The sequence below is a fragment of the Myotis brandtii genome, unplaced genomic scaffold (genome assembly GCF_000412655.1).
Source record: "Myotis brandtii unplaced genomic scaffold, ASM41265v1 scaffold320, whole genome shotgun sequence".
Taxonomy (NCBI): domain Eukaryota; kingdom Metazoa; phylum Chordata; class Mammalia; order Chiroptera; family Vespertilionidae; genus Myotis; species Myotis brandtii.
Window position 1 is genome coordinate 2816572 of NW_005362270.1, and position 17139 is coordinate 2833710.

General features: G+C 41.7%; 1 protein-coding gene across 3 annotated transcripts in view; it reads left to right on the forward strand.

Moving 5' to 3' along the window:
* The window catches only part of PLPPR1 (phospholipid phosphatase related 1), a 118433-nt gene that overhangs the window by 95867 nt on the left and 5427 nt on the right, over positions 1-17139 (forward strand). For all 3 annotated transcript variants that reach the window (XM_005870667.2, XM_014543234.1, XM_005870668.2), the window contains 3 exons: positions 6222-6472; positions 11361-11537; positions 15122-15253. In XM_005870667.2, the coding sequence (XP_005870729.1) occupies positions 6222-6472; positions 11361-11537; positions 15122-15253 (560 nt within the window). The remainder of the gene's footprint in view (positions 1-6221; positions 6473-11360; positions 11538-15121; positions 15254-17139) is intronic.

A 17139-nucleotide genomic window follows, 5' to 3' on the forward strand; every position in this document is an offset into this window, starting at 1 on the left:
GGAAATAAACTAACTTTCTCTTCCTGAATAACTACCTTTTTTTTTAGTTAAAGAAAAGAAATGGATCCAAATATGCTAAGATTAGACTGTTAGCACCTAAAATAGCCAGTTACCCAGAAGCTATTTATTGTTGGCTTTTCATTTGGAATCACATAATTGCTTTATTATTACTTCTAATAAAAACTTAATTAAATTCCAAGCAAGTCTTCTGCCATTTAGGTCAGGTCTAAGGAATTGGTAGCACTGGGCAGAATAGAATGTCCCATGGTAAATAGTTAATTCATGTAACACTAATTAATTGCCATAAATTAAGTGTGATGTAAATGAAGCATGAATATTTTAAATGCAGTTTCAAAGGTCATAGTATTTTATGGTTATAAGAATTGATACCCTGAGACAAGCCTAATGTTAGCCTTTTCAAGAACTAGAAAATCCTTCTCAGTTTTGAAAGTCATTAAAATGTACTTTATCTGAAAAGAGACTTTATTTGATTCGATCAATCCATTTCTACTTGCATTTACTTTCTATACTTCAATTATAGAAACTTGGAAACTGATCATATTCATTCAACCTTGAGTGAATAATTTGTTGGGCATGTATTATACGTTAGGCACTGATTAGGGTATTAAAGACATATTAGTGAACCAAATAGAAAGAGATTTGCTCCTCATTGAATTTATATTCTCGTGGGAGAAACCAGACATTAAACAAATAAGTAAATTATAGCGTTTGTTGGAAAAGTGCTATGGGGGAAAATAATAATGTAGAAAAGGGAAATAAGGAGTTTGTGGAGGCAGATATGCAGTTTTAAATGGGGTGGGAGAACCTGTTTTACAATGAGAATTGTCTAAAGGTGGCAGTGACGTCATAGGAGGACAGGGACCATCCCAGCCAACCAGGTGCCCAGTGAACTAGGCTAGCTCCATGTGCTGATTGAGGAAGCTAATCCTGGTGGGTGCTCTAAAAGTAATTTTCAGTGCCCAGGCACCCAACTTTAGTTCTGAGACAAGAGGCTAGACCTTAAAAGAAAAATGTCAGGAGCAACCCAGGTGGAGATATTTCTAGACTCAGCAGCAGGAACCGGAGTTGAAGAAAAGATACATCGATCAGGTGGAAAAGCCAAGATGGATCTTAGGGGAAGTAAATGGAACCTCAGCATCCAGACTCCATGAGTAGGCAAGCCACCAGACTTTGAGACTAAGCTGTTGGTTACTTCTGCCTGGCCTGGCTCAGTGGTTGAGCATCAACCTGTGAATCAGGAGGTCACAGTTCAGTTCCCGGAGGGGCACATGCTCAGGTTGTGGGCTCAATCACCAGTGTGGGGCCTGCAGGGTCAATCAGTGATTCTCATCATTGATGTTTCTATCTCTCTCTCCCTCTCCCTTCCTCTCTGAAATCAATAAAAAAAAAAAAATCCTAGCCATATATTGTCCTAGCCAGTTTGGCTCAGCCTTAAGACTGAAGGGTCCCAGGTTCAATTCTGGTCAAGGGCACATGCCAGGGTTGCGGGCTCAATCCCCAGTAGGGGGCATGCAGGAGGCAGCTTATCAATGATTCTCTCTCGTCATTGATGTTTCTATCTCTCTCTCCCTCTCTGAAATCAATAAAAATATATTTATTTAAAAAGATGTTTGGTATTTCCTACTACATATCAGGATTGGCCCTGTGGGTGGAGATCAAGGGTGCAAGGAGGGGAGGTACGCTGAAGCTGGGAGCCTTAGTTGATCTAAAAGGCATAGTCAGGATTAGCCTCTGCTCAAGGCCCAGGAATTGTGACGAGGCTGTTTGGGGTTACTCTGCTCAGTGCGGAGAACAAATCTCACCTTTGAATGACATTTGAGAGAGAAAGCACTGAGTTGCTGTCCTTAGAGGTGGGAAGTAAAGAAGATATTCTTGTTGAGACTTCTTTTAAAGTCACAAAAAAATTATTTAATTTTATGCTCCAGGGAAGTAGAAGTATATTTGTTATTTCATTAGTAAAAATATTTGGGGGTGTTTCTAGTGGATTACTCACCATCTTTATTAAGTAGTTATCCTTCATCTTCACTTATGATGATGAATAGTTATAATATGACAAATAGAGGATATTTTTTAATATCATGAGTATGATATTAAATGTGTTGTTTGAAGTTGTTAGAATTATAGGGTTCTTGTCTCTTCTCTCTGTTTCAAAACTATTTTTATAATCAACTTATTTAAAATACTGAGGGCATCTACTTTCCTCAGATATAAAAATAATAACATCTATATATAGCTCACAATTTACAAAATGTTTTTATAACTATTTCTATGATTTGCATAATAAACCTGTGATATAAAGTAACTGAGGTTCAGATTAATTAATTTAAATAAAACCTATACTTAGAATTAAAACCATGTCATCAAGACAAGTAGACTGCTGTCAGTCTTGGGTGTTTTTGTGAAGTCTAGAGACCACCAAGCTCAAAGAATCTTGAACTTATGAAATTAACTATCCAAGGAACTGATACATTTAATTCTGTCAGAAACTTCTTTTTGAAGCATAAGATAATATTTGATATCTATAGATCAATTTACACCAATGGTGTTTATATTACACTATTTTTTAAAAAAAAAGCTGATTCCTTGCCTAAGGGATGAGAAAAGTGCCTCATTTAGTGATTACATATAGATATTCTGTCATATTCTTGGTGGAAAATTGCTGGCTAAAAATTTGAGGAATTTTTGTTCTGTTGTTCAAGGCAATACATTCATCAGGCACATGCTCTAAATCCTCCCATCTTCTCAGTGTGTGTGTGTGTGTGTGTTACCAAGCATACAGAGCCAAAGCGCTTTTTTCATGGCCTAATGTCTACCCATATTTTTTAAAGTACATTAAAGTATAAGCTTAGAGGGTAATGATTAAATGTATGAATTTATAGCCATACTATTTAGTTTCTAATCTCAGCTCTGCTGCTTATTAGCTGTGTGAACTTGGTCACATTATTTGACCTCTCTATGCCTCAATTACCAAGCATACAGAGCTAAAGCGCTTTTTTCATGGCCTAATGTCTACCCATATTTTTTAAAGTACATTAAAGTATAAGCTTAGAGGGTAATGATTAAATGTATGAATTTATAGCCATACTATTTAGTTTCTAATCTCAGCTCTGCTGCTTATTAGCTGTGTGAACTTGGTCACATTATTTGACCTCTCTATGCCTCAATTTCTTCATTGGTGAAATGTGGAAATAATAATAGTGTCTACCTCATAGAATTGTGGTGGGGATTAAGAGCAGTAATACTTTGAAGTATTTAGAACAACACCTAGTACATACTAAGCACAGTGTATTAACTTCCATTATTTTATCTTTATTATTACTATTTTCTAGTATCCATGGCAGTCCTAATCAAACATCTCTCCAGCTCAGTATGTCCTTGCAAGAAAATGAGATGGACATGGTAACTACAGATAAGCAATCTTCATTAGGAAACTTCTTGTGTAAATAAGGCGTGTTAAGGAGAAAGCATTTTCCTATCTTCCCATCATGCTAATCAGGCGCCCTGTTGCTCTGATCCCATGCTGCATGTGAAACTTCTCTGATGGGGTGTGCAGAGCTTCTGGACTACACCTTGAGAGGCACAGGATTTCCCAAATTATTCTGGATTGCTATCGTCCTTCCCCTGGAATTTGACAACCAGAATGAGACAGGGAGCATGGGAGTGGCCCTTGACTCCTGCAGCCAGATCAGGAGGGCTCTCTCTCCTCCTTGGGTGGGTGACATCCTCCGCCAAACCCTCCCCTAGCCTAGAGTTGATCTTGAAACCCAGTGGTCTGGTCCTCCAGACCATGGCTCTTGGTCATCGCAGCCAAGCCTTTTCGGAATTCCAAAGAAACAAAGCAACAACAATAAGGCTGGAGCCCACAGCTTAAGACTGTGTTGTGTCTGCTGTAAATCCATTCAGAAACATAACCAGCTCCTGCAGCAGGGAGCACCACTGGGAGCCGAGCCCTACGGTAAATAGAACCCACAAGGAGGAAGGGTGACAGGAATGAAAAAAGTATCTGTTAAATTTTCAAAAATAGGATCTCACCAAAAGGCTTTTAGACACCAGTTTTAGGGCACCTACACATGTTTAAAACGCCTTCAAATAATACCTTGCAATATAGGAGAACATCAGTGGTGTTCCGGCTGACTCGGAGGACAAACACAGCTATTTTTAGCTTCTGAGGCTTGTAAAATACACACAAGGAGCTCAGAGTTGAGCGCCAGGCATGGCTGGCGTTTCTTACAAAAGCGCCGTGGGATCTGCCGTTGTCTGTGAATCACCAGCGCTGCAGGTCCCACCGCCCTTTGTTGGCGTGGCCTGTGCCAGGTGGGTGTTGCCCAGCCTGCTGCAGTGCCCTTCTGAGGCTACATCAAATGCACCAGAATGAAATGTTTGGGCAGGTTAAGCCGTCAGGAGAGGTAGACATAGTCCAGGGGAGGCGGAGGAGAAGGGAAAGCAACTTTCAGCAATGTTATCGCGCGACAGCCAAGAGAACCGGCTGTCACCGTCACCGTGGCCACAGAGCTGGCACTGCAGACACGAGCCAAGGAGCCTCGGAATCCTCTGTCACAGAAAGAACGAACCCGCCCTCATTGGAAGCACTTCTGACAAATACAATGCCAGAGGAAAACGCTGTCACTTTCCCCTTTCAAATCATAAATTACCCTCGTTTCCTGGAAAAGAATGTCTAGACAGACTTACTGCCCCCTCCAAAGAGCCCCAGACCTGCTCTTGGAGAATCCTGCTTGAAGATGGAAAAAAAAAATTCTAACCATTCAGACTTGCAGAATGTAGGGGTGAAAATTGCCACGAATGATCAATGAGCGCCTGCTCTGGGAGGTCAGACCCTGCGAGGGTGAGCTGGCTGACGCCGTTGAAAGAGCCAGTTCTCATTGTGAGAATGTGAATCCTGGCAAAGCCACAAAAAAGAAAATTGTAGCAATCAATACAGATCAAAGTGAAACCGGATGAAGCTTTCAGCCACACCTGTCTCCGTTCTGCTATAATGGATTAACTTTCGAGTGCTGATATCAGCACAATTTGCAGATTCAGGACATTGAATATGGCAGTCAAAATTGGGTAGAACTTTAATTGAAACTATAGCAGACCCTTGACATTCACCAGGGTAACGCTGCCTCTCATACGTGCCAACTTCTCCCATAATTGAGCTGCATTTGAAAGTCGGCTTTATCCCTTTAAGCAACTTGTATACACCTGGGCTCTGAATAGCCTGTCTTGATATACTTAACAGATAATCTCTACATGTACTCTCTAGGCTTTGAAAGAATTCACAGTGGTGCTTCCTGTGAGGAAATCTGCCCATCATTTCCACGCTTAGTAGGGTGAATCCTGTGGAATTTACCAGAGAACAGAGAGAATCCAGGAAATAAAGCCCACCCACAGGATTCTCAGCCAAACAGCAGTGTGTGTGATAGGAAGAATGATGCCCTCCTCTCGCAAAATGTCCGCATCTAAACCCTGGAAACTGTGGACATGGCACCTTACATGACAAGAGGGAACTTACAGGTGTGATTAAATTAAGGATCTTCAGATGAGGATCATGTCCTGGATTATCCAGGTGGACCCAATACAATCAAAGGGTCCTTATAAGAGGGAAGCAAGGGAGAGTCAGAGAAGGAGCGTGGAAGCCGAGGTCATAATGACATGATTGCTGGAAGGGGGGGTGGGGGTCACAAGATAGGAATGAAGGCATCTTGTAGAAGCTTGAAAAGGCAAGGAATGAATTCTACCCTGGAGTTTCCAGAAGGAATAAGCCCTGCCTACACTTTGTTATTAGCCCAGTGAAACCTATTTTATATTTCTGACCTTCAGAACTGCGCGAGGATACATTTGTGTTGTTCTGAGCCACTCAGTTTATGATAATTTGTTACAGCAGCAATAGGCAAACTAATACAGTCAACAGCATCTGTCTTTAATCCTCTTTACTTCTTCTCATTTTCTCTTCCCAACATCAAAAGAAACACGCAATTCAATCAAGGTTTCCGGAATGATCTTTTCTCTCTCTTTTAAGGACAACTCCCCAGCCTCATTCACTCTGATAGATAACGCCTGCTAGGAGCAGTTGCATTTCCAAACAGCAGCAGGGAGAAACTGTTTTCAATAGGTCATCCTGGACTCAGTGTTTCCTCTTAGGGATAAAACCAGTCAACAGTGTGTGGCACCATTTCTAATTCTTTTAAATCTTCTTCTAGGGGTATTTGCGTTTGGGCTTTTTGCTACTGACATTTTTGTAAATGCCGGACAAGTAGTCACTGGGCACCTAACGCCATACTTCTTGACGGTGTGCAAGCCGAACTACACCAGTACGGACTGCCGAGCCCACCACCAGTTCATAAACAATGGGAACATTTGTACCGGGGACCTGGAAGTGATCGAAAAGGCTCGGAGATCCTTTCCTTCCAAACACGCTGCCCTGAGCGTTTACTCCGCCTTATATGCCACGGTGAGTCTGCGAGTCTGGCCGTCTCTCCCAAGTGGAGCGATGGCTGGGATGTGTGTCTTTCTGCCGTCCTCGCCCCCATTCTTTCATCACTGTCACTTCTAGTGGTTTTCAAAGTCTTGTTACAAAGTGTTTCTCCTAGGTGATATCATGCTGTTGCCCCCACCCTGCCAGAGGATATTAGTTCTGGAAAGAAGGTTGATAATCAATTAGTCAAATCTCCCCATTTTACTGATGCAGAAACTGAGGTCTTGAGAATAGCTAAGAACACACAGTTAGAGCTGGTACCCAGGCTTCTGGCTTTGTGTCTAGGATTCTCTCACAGCCCACAGCAGCACTCTTTGCCAAAGTTTTGGTTGGTTCCAGGACGGCACAGACTCCTCACACCTGCCTACAGATTTGCAGATGTGGGCCATAAAGGAACGGCTGGCCCTGCAGGGCACACCCCGGGGGAAGACAGCTTCCCTGCGCTCCTCCTGACACTTCTCCATCCCGTTGCCACACTGATGGCTGATCCCACAACACCCAACACTTCACTTCTCCCTGCTCTCCAGAGCACTCAGGCTTTGGTGCCCCCACTGAGGTATAATGTTCTCTACATTTTTTGCTGTTATCACAGAGAAAACCTGACGTGCAACTCATCTTAAAATACAAGGAGAAATGATGGTCTCGCTTTTTTTTTCTAATCTTTAATTTCTTCTATGTGGGAAATGATCTCATTTCACCTTCCTCTGGCCTCTGCTTCTGTGGGGGCTAGAAGAAATAATAATACTTTCCCTCCCACCTTCTAAGTGATTCTGGCTGTGCTAATTATCAAATTAACAGAGATAGATCAACAAGGGCAAAACCAAAGTTCAATATATGTGCACGGGGAGTTCTCATAGGCATGAAAATTCCAAAAACAATGAAGCCGCCTTGGATATATAAGACATTTTGGACAAAAGAGAAAGGTGGGGAACAGGAAATTAGATTTCAGAAGTGAGGATGGGCGAGTCACAGGTAATTGAGAGAAAGCAGAACACACTGACAGGAAAATCCTTGCTAGGCAACTCAGAAATGGCGGGACACAGGGCCAGCTCGCTGCTAGGCTCCAGCCCCAAGCCCTCCTGTTTACCACACTTAATTCAAATTAGGCTACAGCAGCATCCTAAGATCTCCCTCCTGAAACAGGTTTCTCTGAATCCCTGGGCAGGAAAAGTGGGGAGGTCCTGTTTCTTAATAAACAGCTTAAAATCAATTTCCCAAAAAGGCAGCTTCAGGGTGGCAAAACTTTGGTCCCTTCATTTGCATAGAACTGAGAGTTAGGGATCAGATCAAAGGCTGAATATCATAGGCAGTTAGCGTGGAAGTGCAACTATTGGTGGAAAATATCCCTTTCCCTTCCTTCTACGCATTTTGTACTCAGGAGATGGCTGGTCTAGTGATTCTCAATGAAAGGGGAGGGGAGGAGAAGACAGAGAAAACACCCCTTTCAAACTGCCCATTCTTCCCAGAGCGTCTGAGCATGCCCCCACCCCCGGGGAGCACGTCCCCATCCCCTCCCTGAGAGTCTGCCTCTGAGGGAAGAGAGTTCCTGCAATTACTCTGAATTACATACATTCAGGGAGGAAAAGAGCAGCTCACGACCAGTCTGTCTCTTCAGTAGACTTTAAGATACAGTGGGGCCTTGACTTACGAGTTTAATTCGTTCCGAGACCGAGCTCGTTAAGGAGCTCGTTAACTCAAATTACTCTATCAACTCAATGCAAAAAATCAGCCGAGAGACAGCTGGTATCTCAAAAAACTCGTTAGTCAGGACACTCGTAAGTCAAGGCCCCACTGTAATCGCTAAATATTCCCTCCAAAACAAAGTTTCCTTGGAGTCCCATTTACAGGATCACATCCATAGGACCAATTTACCAACCACCAATTATCCAAAATGTCTTCTTCATTATTCCTTTAAGATTTTTCTTTAATGAATGCGCGATAAAAGTTATTTCAACTGCCCCCCCCCCCAGTAAGAAAACACAAACATTCACACAGAAGCCTCAATTTACAAAGCAGATCCATTATAGCTCAGTGAGGCTTCTTCACTTTATTTAAACAAACAAACAACTATGCCAGGTTTCTTTTCTTTTAAGCAAAAAAAGTCCTCTCAGGCATTCACCGTATTTTTTCATATTCAAAATATTGACTTGCCTTAAGTTATCTAGAACCTAAGTTATATGAAGCAAATCACACAGAAGCCTCAATTTACAAAGCAGATCCATTATAGCTCAGTGAGGCTTCTTCACTTTATTTAAACAAACAAACAACTATGCCAGGTTTCTTTTCTTTTAAGCAAAAAAAGTCCTCTCAGGCATTCACCGTATTTTTTCATATTCAAAATATTGACTTGCCTTAAGTTATCTAGAACCTAAGTTATATGAAGCAATGTACTTTTAAAATATTTTTATTGATTTTGAGAGAGAGAAAGAAACATCGATGTGAGAGCGCTCAACCCAGGCATGTGTCCTGACCAGGAATCCTTTCAGTGTATGGGATGACACCCAAACAACTGAGCCACACCAGCCAGGGTGAAGCAATGTGCTTTTGCACCATTTTCTATATTTTTATCAGGCTCAACTCATTGCTATGTGAAATTAATTTTACAATACCATTATAAAAATTAAATCTGTTACTTGTAATAAACTGCCCTCATCAAGTACGATATAAATTTATTTTTGGGGAGAAAAAGTAAGTAGAGCCAGCTCACTCAGAATAGATGCAGCTATAGCACATTTTCAAGGATTCAGATATAAGCCAATTCAAGTCATGCCTCTCTATCATCAGATAAACCCTAATACAAGATTCCAATTGTGCAAACATTTCTGAGCCCCTATTATGTGTGAAGTCCTTTCAGAAATTACTCAACAGATATTTCCTAAGTACTAGTTCATACTGTGAAGAATACTAATTAACTGTAGGCCTCATACTCTTAATAGTTTATAATTTAATAGGAAAGATTTATAAAGGTTATATTTAAAAATATAGAAAAACTAAACTTAAATATACCTGGTATAAATGTTACATAGCATTGCTTACATAGCCTCAGAATGGTAATAACATGCTGTATTTATGTAGCTCTGATCTAACCACAGTTTTTCAGGGTATCTGCTACATGTAATGAAAAGAATCCCATCACCCTGTGTTCACACCATGTTGAAACATCATCCTAGGAAATTAAGTTTCCATTCTAATATTGTAAAATGCACCTATTGGAACTTGTATGTGCTCAGGCCACACAAACACACCACAGACTATAAATTAAGTATCAGCATACTATTTTTCAGGGTTGCAAATGCATTTCTCACTTTTGTTCAAGAAATGATGGATCAATAGTGCCCTCTACTGGTTTCTTGTAACTATTACCAAAGAAGATCTAACAAAGTGTTTATTTGAAAGAGACACATCTTCCTAACTAGGCCACTGGGAACCCATTTGATAACTGAGCCTATGAAACATGGCCCAGCTCCTCACAGTGAAATGAGAATAGCCTACATATTACACTTGAAACTAATATAAAATGATATTGAATGTCAACTGTAATTGAAAAATAAAATTAAAGAACAGCCTACATACTTAGGCTTCATAAATTTCAAGTGTCATAAATTTAATGTATTGAATGTCAACAGTAATTGAAAAATAAAATTAAAGAACAGCCTACATACACTTAGGCTTCATAAATTTCAAGTGTCATAAATTTAATCATTCTTTACTTAGTTTAGGTCTTCCCAGTCTTTTGTATGTCCTGACACAATTTTGTAAATTAATATTTTAAAATACACTAGAGCAGTGATGGCGAACCTTTTGAGCTCGGCGTGTCAGCATTTTGAAAAACCCTAACTTAACTCTGGTGCCGTGTCACATATAGAAATTTTTTGATCTTTGCAACCATAGTAAAACAAAGATGTATATTTTTGATATTTATTTTATATATTTAAATGCCATTTAACAAAGAAAAATCAACCAAAAAAATGAGTTCACATGTCACCTCTGACACGCGTGTCATAGGTTCGCCATCACTGCACTAGAGTCAATGAATGGATAGAGCTGATCACAGTTGTCCCACAGAATGTGGAAATCAATTTCCAGCACAACTGAAATCTATTCGTGTGACACACTGGCTGGGAAGTTCTAATTTAGTCAATCAACTAATCAATAAATGCTTTCGTATTCATTGCTTAGAAGTGTAAAGAATCAGCTAGCAGTATGGGGGACGCAAAAAGTAAAATGTAGAGTCATTCACCTACCTGATCTTCTCCATAAACTTCATTCTCATAGAAGGATTATTTGGTATCTGAGAATCTCACATGGGTTTCTTAATACCCAAAATGGTGCTTAAATTTCTTACGTGAAAACTGCAGCTTCTGAGCCTGTCGGTGTGGCTCAGTGGTTGAGCATCGACCTCTGAAACAGGAGGTCACAGTTTGATTCCTGGTCAGGACACATGCCTGGGTTGCAGGCTCGATCCCCATTAGGAGGCATGCAAGATGCAGCCAACTGAGGATTCTCTCTCATCATTGATGTTTCTAGCTCCCTCTCCCTTCCTCTCTGAAATTAATAAAAATATATTTTAAAAAATACACCTGTGTCTTCTGAATCTGATCATTATTCCGTGCTCATTCTTCCTGTCAAGCATAATTTTTGTTCACATGTCCCCTAGAATACAAAACACCATATTAATGGACATCTATCCATTGTTCTCGCTGCACTAGTTTTCTACCCAAACTCTACTGCGTAGCTGAGGGGAGCTGTTCACCTGGTTGATGTGGTTGCTTTGGCACAGCCCCCGTTGGCGTGCGTCGGTGCGTGCATGTGCGTGCACTGTATGAGGGGCCTCCGGTCACTCCCCATCTCTGTCCTGCTCCAGATGTACATCACAAGCACAATCAAGACGAAGAGCAGCCGACTGGCCAAGCCCGTGCTGTGCCTCGGGACCCTCTGCATGGCCTTCCTGACGGGCCTCAACCGGGTCTCTGAATACAGGAACCACTGCTCCGATGTGATCGCGGGCTTCATCCTGGGCACTGCGGTAGCCCTGTTTCTGGTAAGTCAGCTTCCCTCTTTCTCCCTTTCGTGCCCTCTGAGAGGCTGCCCAAGACCATGGGGAGTCAGGTTCCCAGACGTCCCAGGCTACACCCATGTTCCTCTGGCCTGAACCTTGCGAGTTGCAATTATTCTCCAAGTATTATGCATCCTATTGCTGCAAGAATGATTTCTAACGCACCCTTTCCTTCAGAAATGTGATTGCATGTTCCCCCGGATGGGGGAGAAGATTGCCCAGGAAGAATGGTTGCTCCACTTTCTTCAACACTGGGACTGGGACTGGGATTGGGATTGGGGCTGGGACTGGGGCTGGGCAGATAGTGATTTGCATACCTTCAAGCCATTGTTCTAAAATGTTTGTTCAGGATGTGTTGGGAGAAGCGAAGTGTTGCTTGGGGGAAGCACAGAGAACAAAGACCGCTGGTGGAAGCAGGCAGCCTCTTCCCCTGCATCCCAGGGAACTGAGCTCCTGCCGACTTGCATATCTCACTCAGAAATACGAACACTCTCAGCTAACCACAGACTTCTTAGAAAGCCTCTGTTATTATCTGAGCGTGCCCTCGGACATCTTGTTTCTGCTACAAGTGGCTTCTCAACAACATATTATTCTCTTCCTAGAGAAGAGCTGTGGGTAACACAGTTTTCTCCATATCTTTATATTTCTGATGATATTTTAGTTTCTCAAACACATGGGGATCTGCCTACGTCTTCAATTAAGAAATCCCTTAATCCAAGTTGGATTGGGAGAGACGGGGTTAATTTTTATTGTTTCTGGTGTGTGTTTTTTTCCATTTTATTAAGGTCTGATAGGCCTATAACATATGGCACAACAAATGTACAATTTGATCAATTTTGACATCTAGATTCGTCCTTCTGTCCCACCCTCTCCTTCCCCTCATTCCCAAGCTACCACTGATCTTCTTTTCCTCACCCTATATTAGTTTGCCTTCCCTAGGATTTCATAGAAATTGAACCATATAGTATGTATTTTTTTTCTGGCATCTTTCACCCAGCATAATTATTATTAGAGGCATTCGTGTTGTAGCATGTACTAGTATCAACAATTCATTCCTTTTTCTTGCTGTATAGTATTCTGTTGCATGGGCAGACCATAGAGGTGCGGGTTTTTAGTAATCCTCAAGGATTTAAAATAGGCCCAAGAGGATTTACGGTCACTCATCAGGCCTGGAGAGCCACATGTTGTTCATGAAGTGAATCCCTCACAATATTCAGCCCGCTTCCCGTCTGAGACTGAAGCCAGCGCAGTCTGGATGTCCCCTCCCTCTCTGCAGTCAATAAGACTGGCATCCCACACAGAAGGATTTCACAGTCTTATGACCTAACTTCTCCTTGTCCTCCCAACATATATAAAGTACACACATGCCTCTCCCAACCACTAACAGTTTCCCAGTGTTTTTGTTGGCGAAGGTACACACAGAAAATTCTCACACTTATTCAGAACACTGATTGGGAAACTCCATTCTAATTCAAAATTATTTTTAATGGATCCAGGCTTTTCTTCTACAGTGAAAGGTGTACTTACATGCAAAATCTCTGGGTGAAGCCGCAGGAAGCGTGGTGCTGAGGGTGTTCTGAGGCGTTGATGTATCATAGGGGATATTTTCCTAATGTTGCTTTTTTTAAAGAGGGAAAGACTAGAGGTGACTTCAGAGAGGATAGAGTTTTCAAAGAGACATCAATACTGCATCAATGAGAAAGAGAGAAAGAGCTAGAGAGAAAGAGCAGTGTTGACTATCCCCCAAAAAATGTGATGGGGTTTTTCCAGGATGAAACCTATAAAATGCTTTGTGTTTGCTAAGGCCCCATATACAGATTCTGCTTTAACATTAAACTTGTTTTCTCTCAGTGACTCATAACCCTGCTTCCTACTACGTGGCCCATTATTGGCTTCCCAATTGACGCCAAATGTCAAAACTTGTTCTCCACAAATGATCTTTTTGTAAGACCCAGCCCTGCTGTTGAGTTGCTCGGCAGGTGACAGACCACACTGTAACTACATGTGCACATGCACACAACCTCACATGCCCACTCAGTAAGCTGGAATATGGGAAGGGGAGGATGTTATAGAAAAGACTGGAAGCATTCCAAAGCAGAGACTTGGAGAGCAGACAGAAAAGGAGAGGAGAGTCCGAGAAGAGAAGCACACTTATGGCATATGTTCATTATTGTTTTGTGTTTCCTATGAAGATGAAAAGGGTGGGTGGAGGGGGAGATGATTAGTTGAGCAATTACTATATACCCTACACTTCATGTGCCCCTAGAACAGCCCTCATAGAGGAGGGAAGTGAGGCTCAAAGATAACTAACTTGCCCAGTGGCTACACAATCAATAAGCCGTGCATCTAGCCTGAGTCTTTTCAACTCCAGAGTCTCTTCAACTTCAACACCTTCCACTTCTCCCATTTCCTGAATGGAGGGAGTTTAAACAGAGATGGAGGGAGGGAAGGAATATTTATGAAAATGTTCTTCAGGGTTAGAAGAATGACAGGAAAGACTCAGAGGCACTGGATATAGAAACAAAGATGCAGAACAATGAAAGAAAGAGCGTGGAAAGAAACAGACAAACTCTCCATGGGCAACAGAGGCAGACCAGATGGTGAAAACAGACTGAGGTATGAAGGGGCCTCAGTAGGAAATAAAGAAGAGTAGGTAGTTATTTAGAGGGAAAGATTCTTAATGGAAGCAATAAAAGTGTCACTAATGAGTTATTTAATCTCCAGCCTATAGTGGTCACATAATTTAAGGGTGATCATTTTAGGTAGAAGTTAAAGACTAGCTAACAGTGAATGAGTATTTGCTGTATGTTTGGCACTTGTTAAGAGGCAAAATATGATAGTGGTGTGAGCTATGGAGTTTAAAACTCTTTATGACATTGGGCAAATTATCTAGCTTCTCTGTGTCTCCTTCCCTAAGTTGTAAGGTTGTTGAGAAGGTTAAATGAAGTAAGTAAAAGTCTCAAGACAATGCCCGACACATAGTTGCCCTCAATAAATGTCAGGTGTGTTATAATCATCGTGTCTTTTCATCCTTATGGATTTATGAGGTAGGTATTCTATCACTCTCATTTCACAGGTCAGGCTCAGTGGGTGGATGGATTATCATTAGCCATCTGGTGATTCAACGGGTGCTTCCTCAGGACTTAGAACAGTGATGGCGAACCTATGACACGCGTGTCAGAGGTGACACACGAACTCATTTTTTTGGTTGATTTTTCTTTGTTAAACAGAATTTAAATATATAAAATAAATATCAAAAATATAAATCTTTGTTTTACTATGGTTGCAAAGATCAAAAAATTTCTATATGTGACACGGCACCAGAGTTAAGTTAGGGTTTTTCAAAATGCTGACACGCCGAGCTCAAAAGGTTCGCCATCACTGACTTAACATGTGCTCAGCAGGCACCCTGGGCTGCGCCCCAGGTCTTTCCATGGTCCCTACCCGCTGGCTCAAAGGAAGACGTCACTATGGCAATGACATTCCAGGGGAACAGCCTGCCACTCTCAGAGATGGCCAGGCACTGACGGCTGTAGTCTGACCCGATCTTTTTACCCCTCATCCTGCAGGGAATGTGTGTGGTCCATAACTTTAAAGGAACACAAGGATCTCCTTCCAAACCCAAACCCGAGGATCCCCGTGGAGTGCCCCTAATGGCTTTCCCAAGGATAGAGAGCCCTCTGGAAACCTTAAGTGCACAGGTATAGTAAAGTGGCTGTAGCAACCAAGCCCACAGGCTCAGGCCTGTTCCTTAGAGGGGCAACTGTTCCGTTCAAGTATTCTATTGAGAGCAGGCACCACTGCATCCACCCAGCAGCAGTAAAAGTCTGGTGTAAAGGCCCTCGGGAACTTCACAGCTCCCCTCAGGCAGTCTTGCCTTTACCCTGGGGCTTGGGCATCACGAGTCCCAGGAAGTTCTTAGCCTCACGTGAACCTCGGCTGCTTCAGGATACCTTGGCCTCCAGGGTGATAGCACAGTTAGGAAATCTGGACCACCTACGTGGGAGGTCCATTTGATTCAGTAACTAGGACAATATTCGGAAAGAAAACGGTTTTGTTATATGTACTGACAGATGTAAACTAGAAGCACATTTACAAGGTTATTGACAGAATAGATGCAAGCGTCCTTTTGGATCTGTTCTGATAACAACCATCAAAAATCTGATGCAACAATACTTGCTGATCACTTATTTACACCAGGGATACAGAAAATAATTAGCCACACCATCCTTGCCCTGAAAGAACTCTCAGATGATTAGGGAAGGCAGATGTCAGTGAGTCGTCATAAGCTGGCATGATGAGTCACAGGTCCAAGATTTGCTGTGTGAATATAAATGACGAAAGATACATTCTGTCTGAAAAGACAGGGAAAGTGTGGAGAAGATGGCATTCCTCACTCGCTCACTTTTACCTTGGACAGTTGTGAGGGGCTTTACAAATATCCTCTGATGTGAACAAAAACTATTGAATCAATAGTATCATCCCCATTTCCGGGTTAAATATAGGAATACTGAAGATCAAGGTGTTAAATCACTTGCCCAAAACCAGATACCCGGCATGCCAGAGAGCTAAATGGGTAGCTCTTTAAGTAGAGAGGGGAGTGATTTCTGCCCACATGTTTACTTACTATAACAATCTATCTTGAAATCTTGCTTCCATTTGGCATTTTCTTTCTAATCCATTTGTATATATCCTGCAAAGGAAAGTAAGTCACCTCCCCCTGGAATTAGCGTGTGCTTCATATCAGTACAGTATAAAAATATTTTTCACTATTTTATTTAAAAATTATTAACGCCCTAGCCAGTTTGGCTCAGTGGATAGAGCGTTGGCCTGTGGACTGAAGGGTCCCAGGTTCTATTCTGGCCAAGGGCACATGCCCAAGTTGTGGGCTTGATCCCCAGTAGGGGGTGTGCAGGAGGCAGCGATCAATGATTCTCTCTCATCATTGATGTTTCTCTCTCTCCCTCTTCCTTCCTATCTTAAATCAATAAAGAAATACATTTAAAAATAAATAAATAAATAAATAAATAAATAAAGATTATTAACTATCAGTCATATCTCTAAGATAACTATACTCTTAAATGTTATCAATAAACCAGAAGAAAAATCCAATAAAGCTATTTCCATCCTTGGAAAAATATTTAGGGCTCTCCCTTAAATCCAGTGCCAAGTATTTTATTTGTTTATTTTCTCTTAACCTGTATTAAGATGAAATTTTTGACTGTCTAATTAGAAAGAATGTGCTGAAAATATCTTACTGGTTTATTTATAGATAGCCTGTTGATGCAGGTGGAATGTCAAATTAGCTTAAATAATGAGACCTTGTAATGAAATGGTGAAATAGACCCTCCCTAGTTTTTTCCCCCTATCTCATTAAGTTTCTATACCTGGTGATTTCAGAGCGGCTCCCTCTATTTTTTGAGGTGAAGCAACTAAAGACAAAGGTCGGTTTGAAAAGCAAACAGAAATATTTGCTGAGTTCCACAAACATGTCAATCTCTGTGTCCTTGTAAATGTTTACTTCACCTGGAACATCCTGGTCTAAGGACATCTCGTTCCCCCCCCCCCCCCCCCCCCCCCCTTCTCC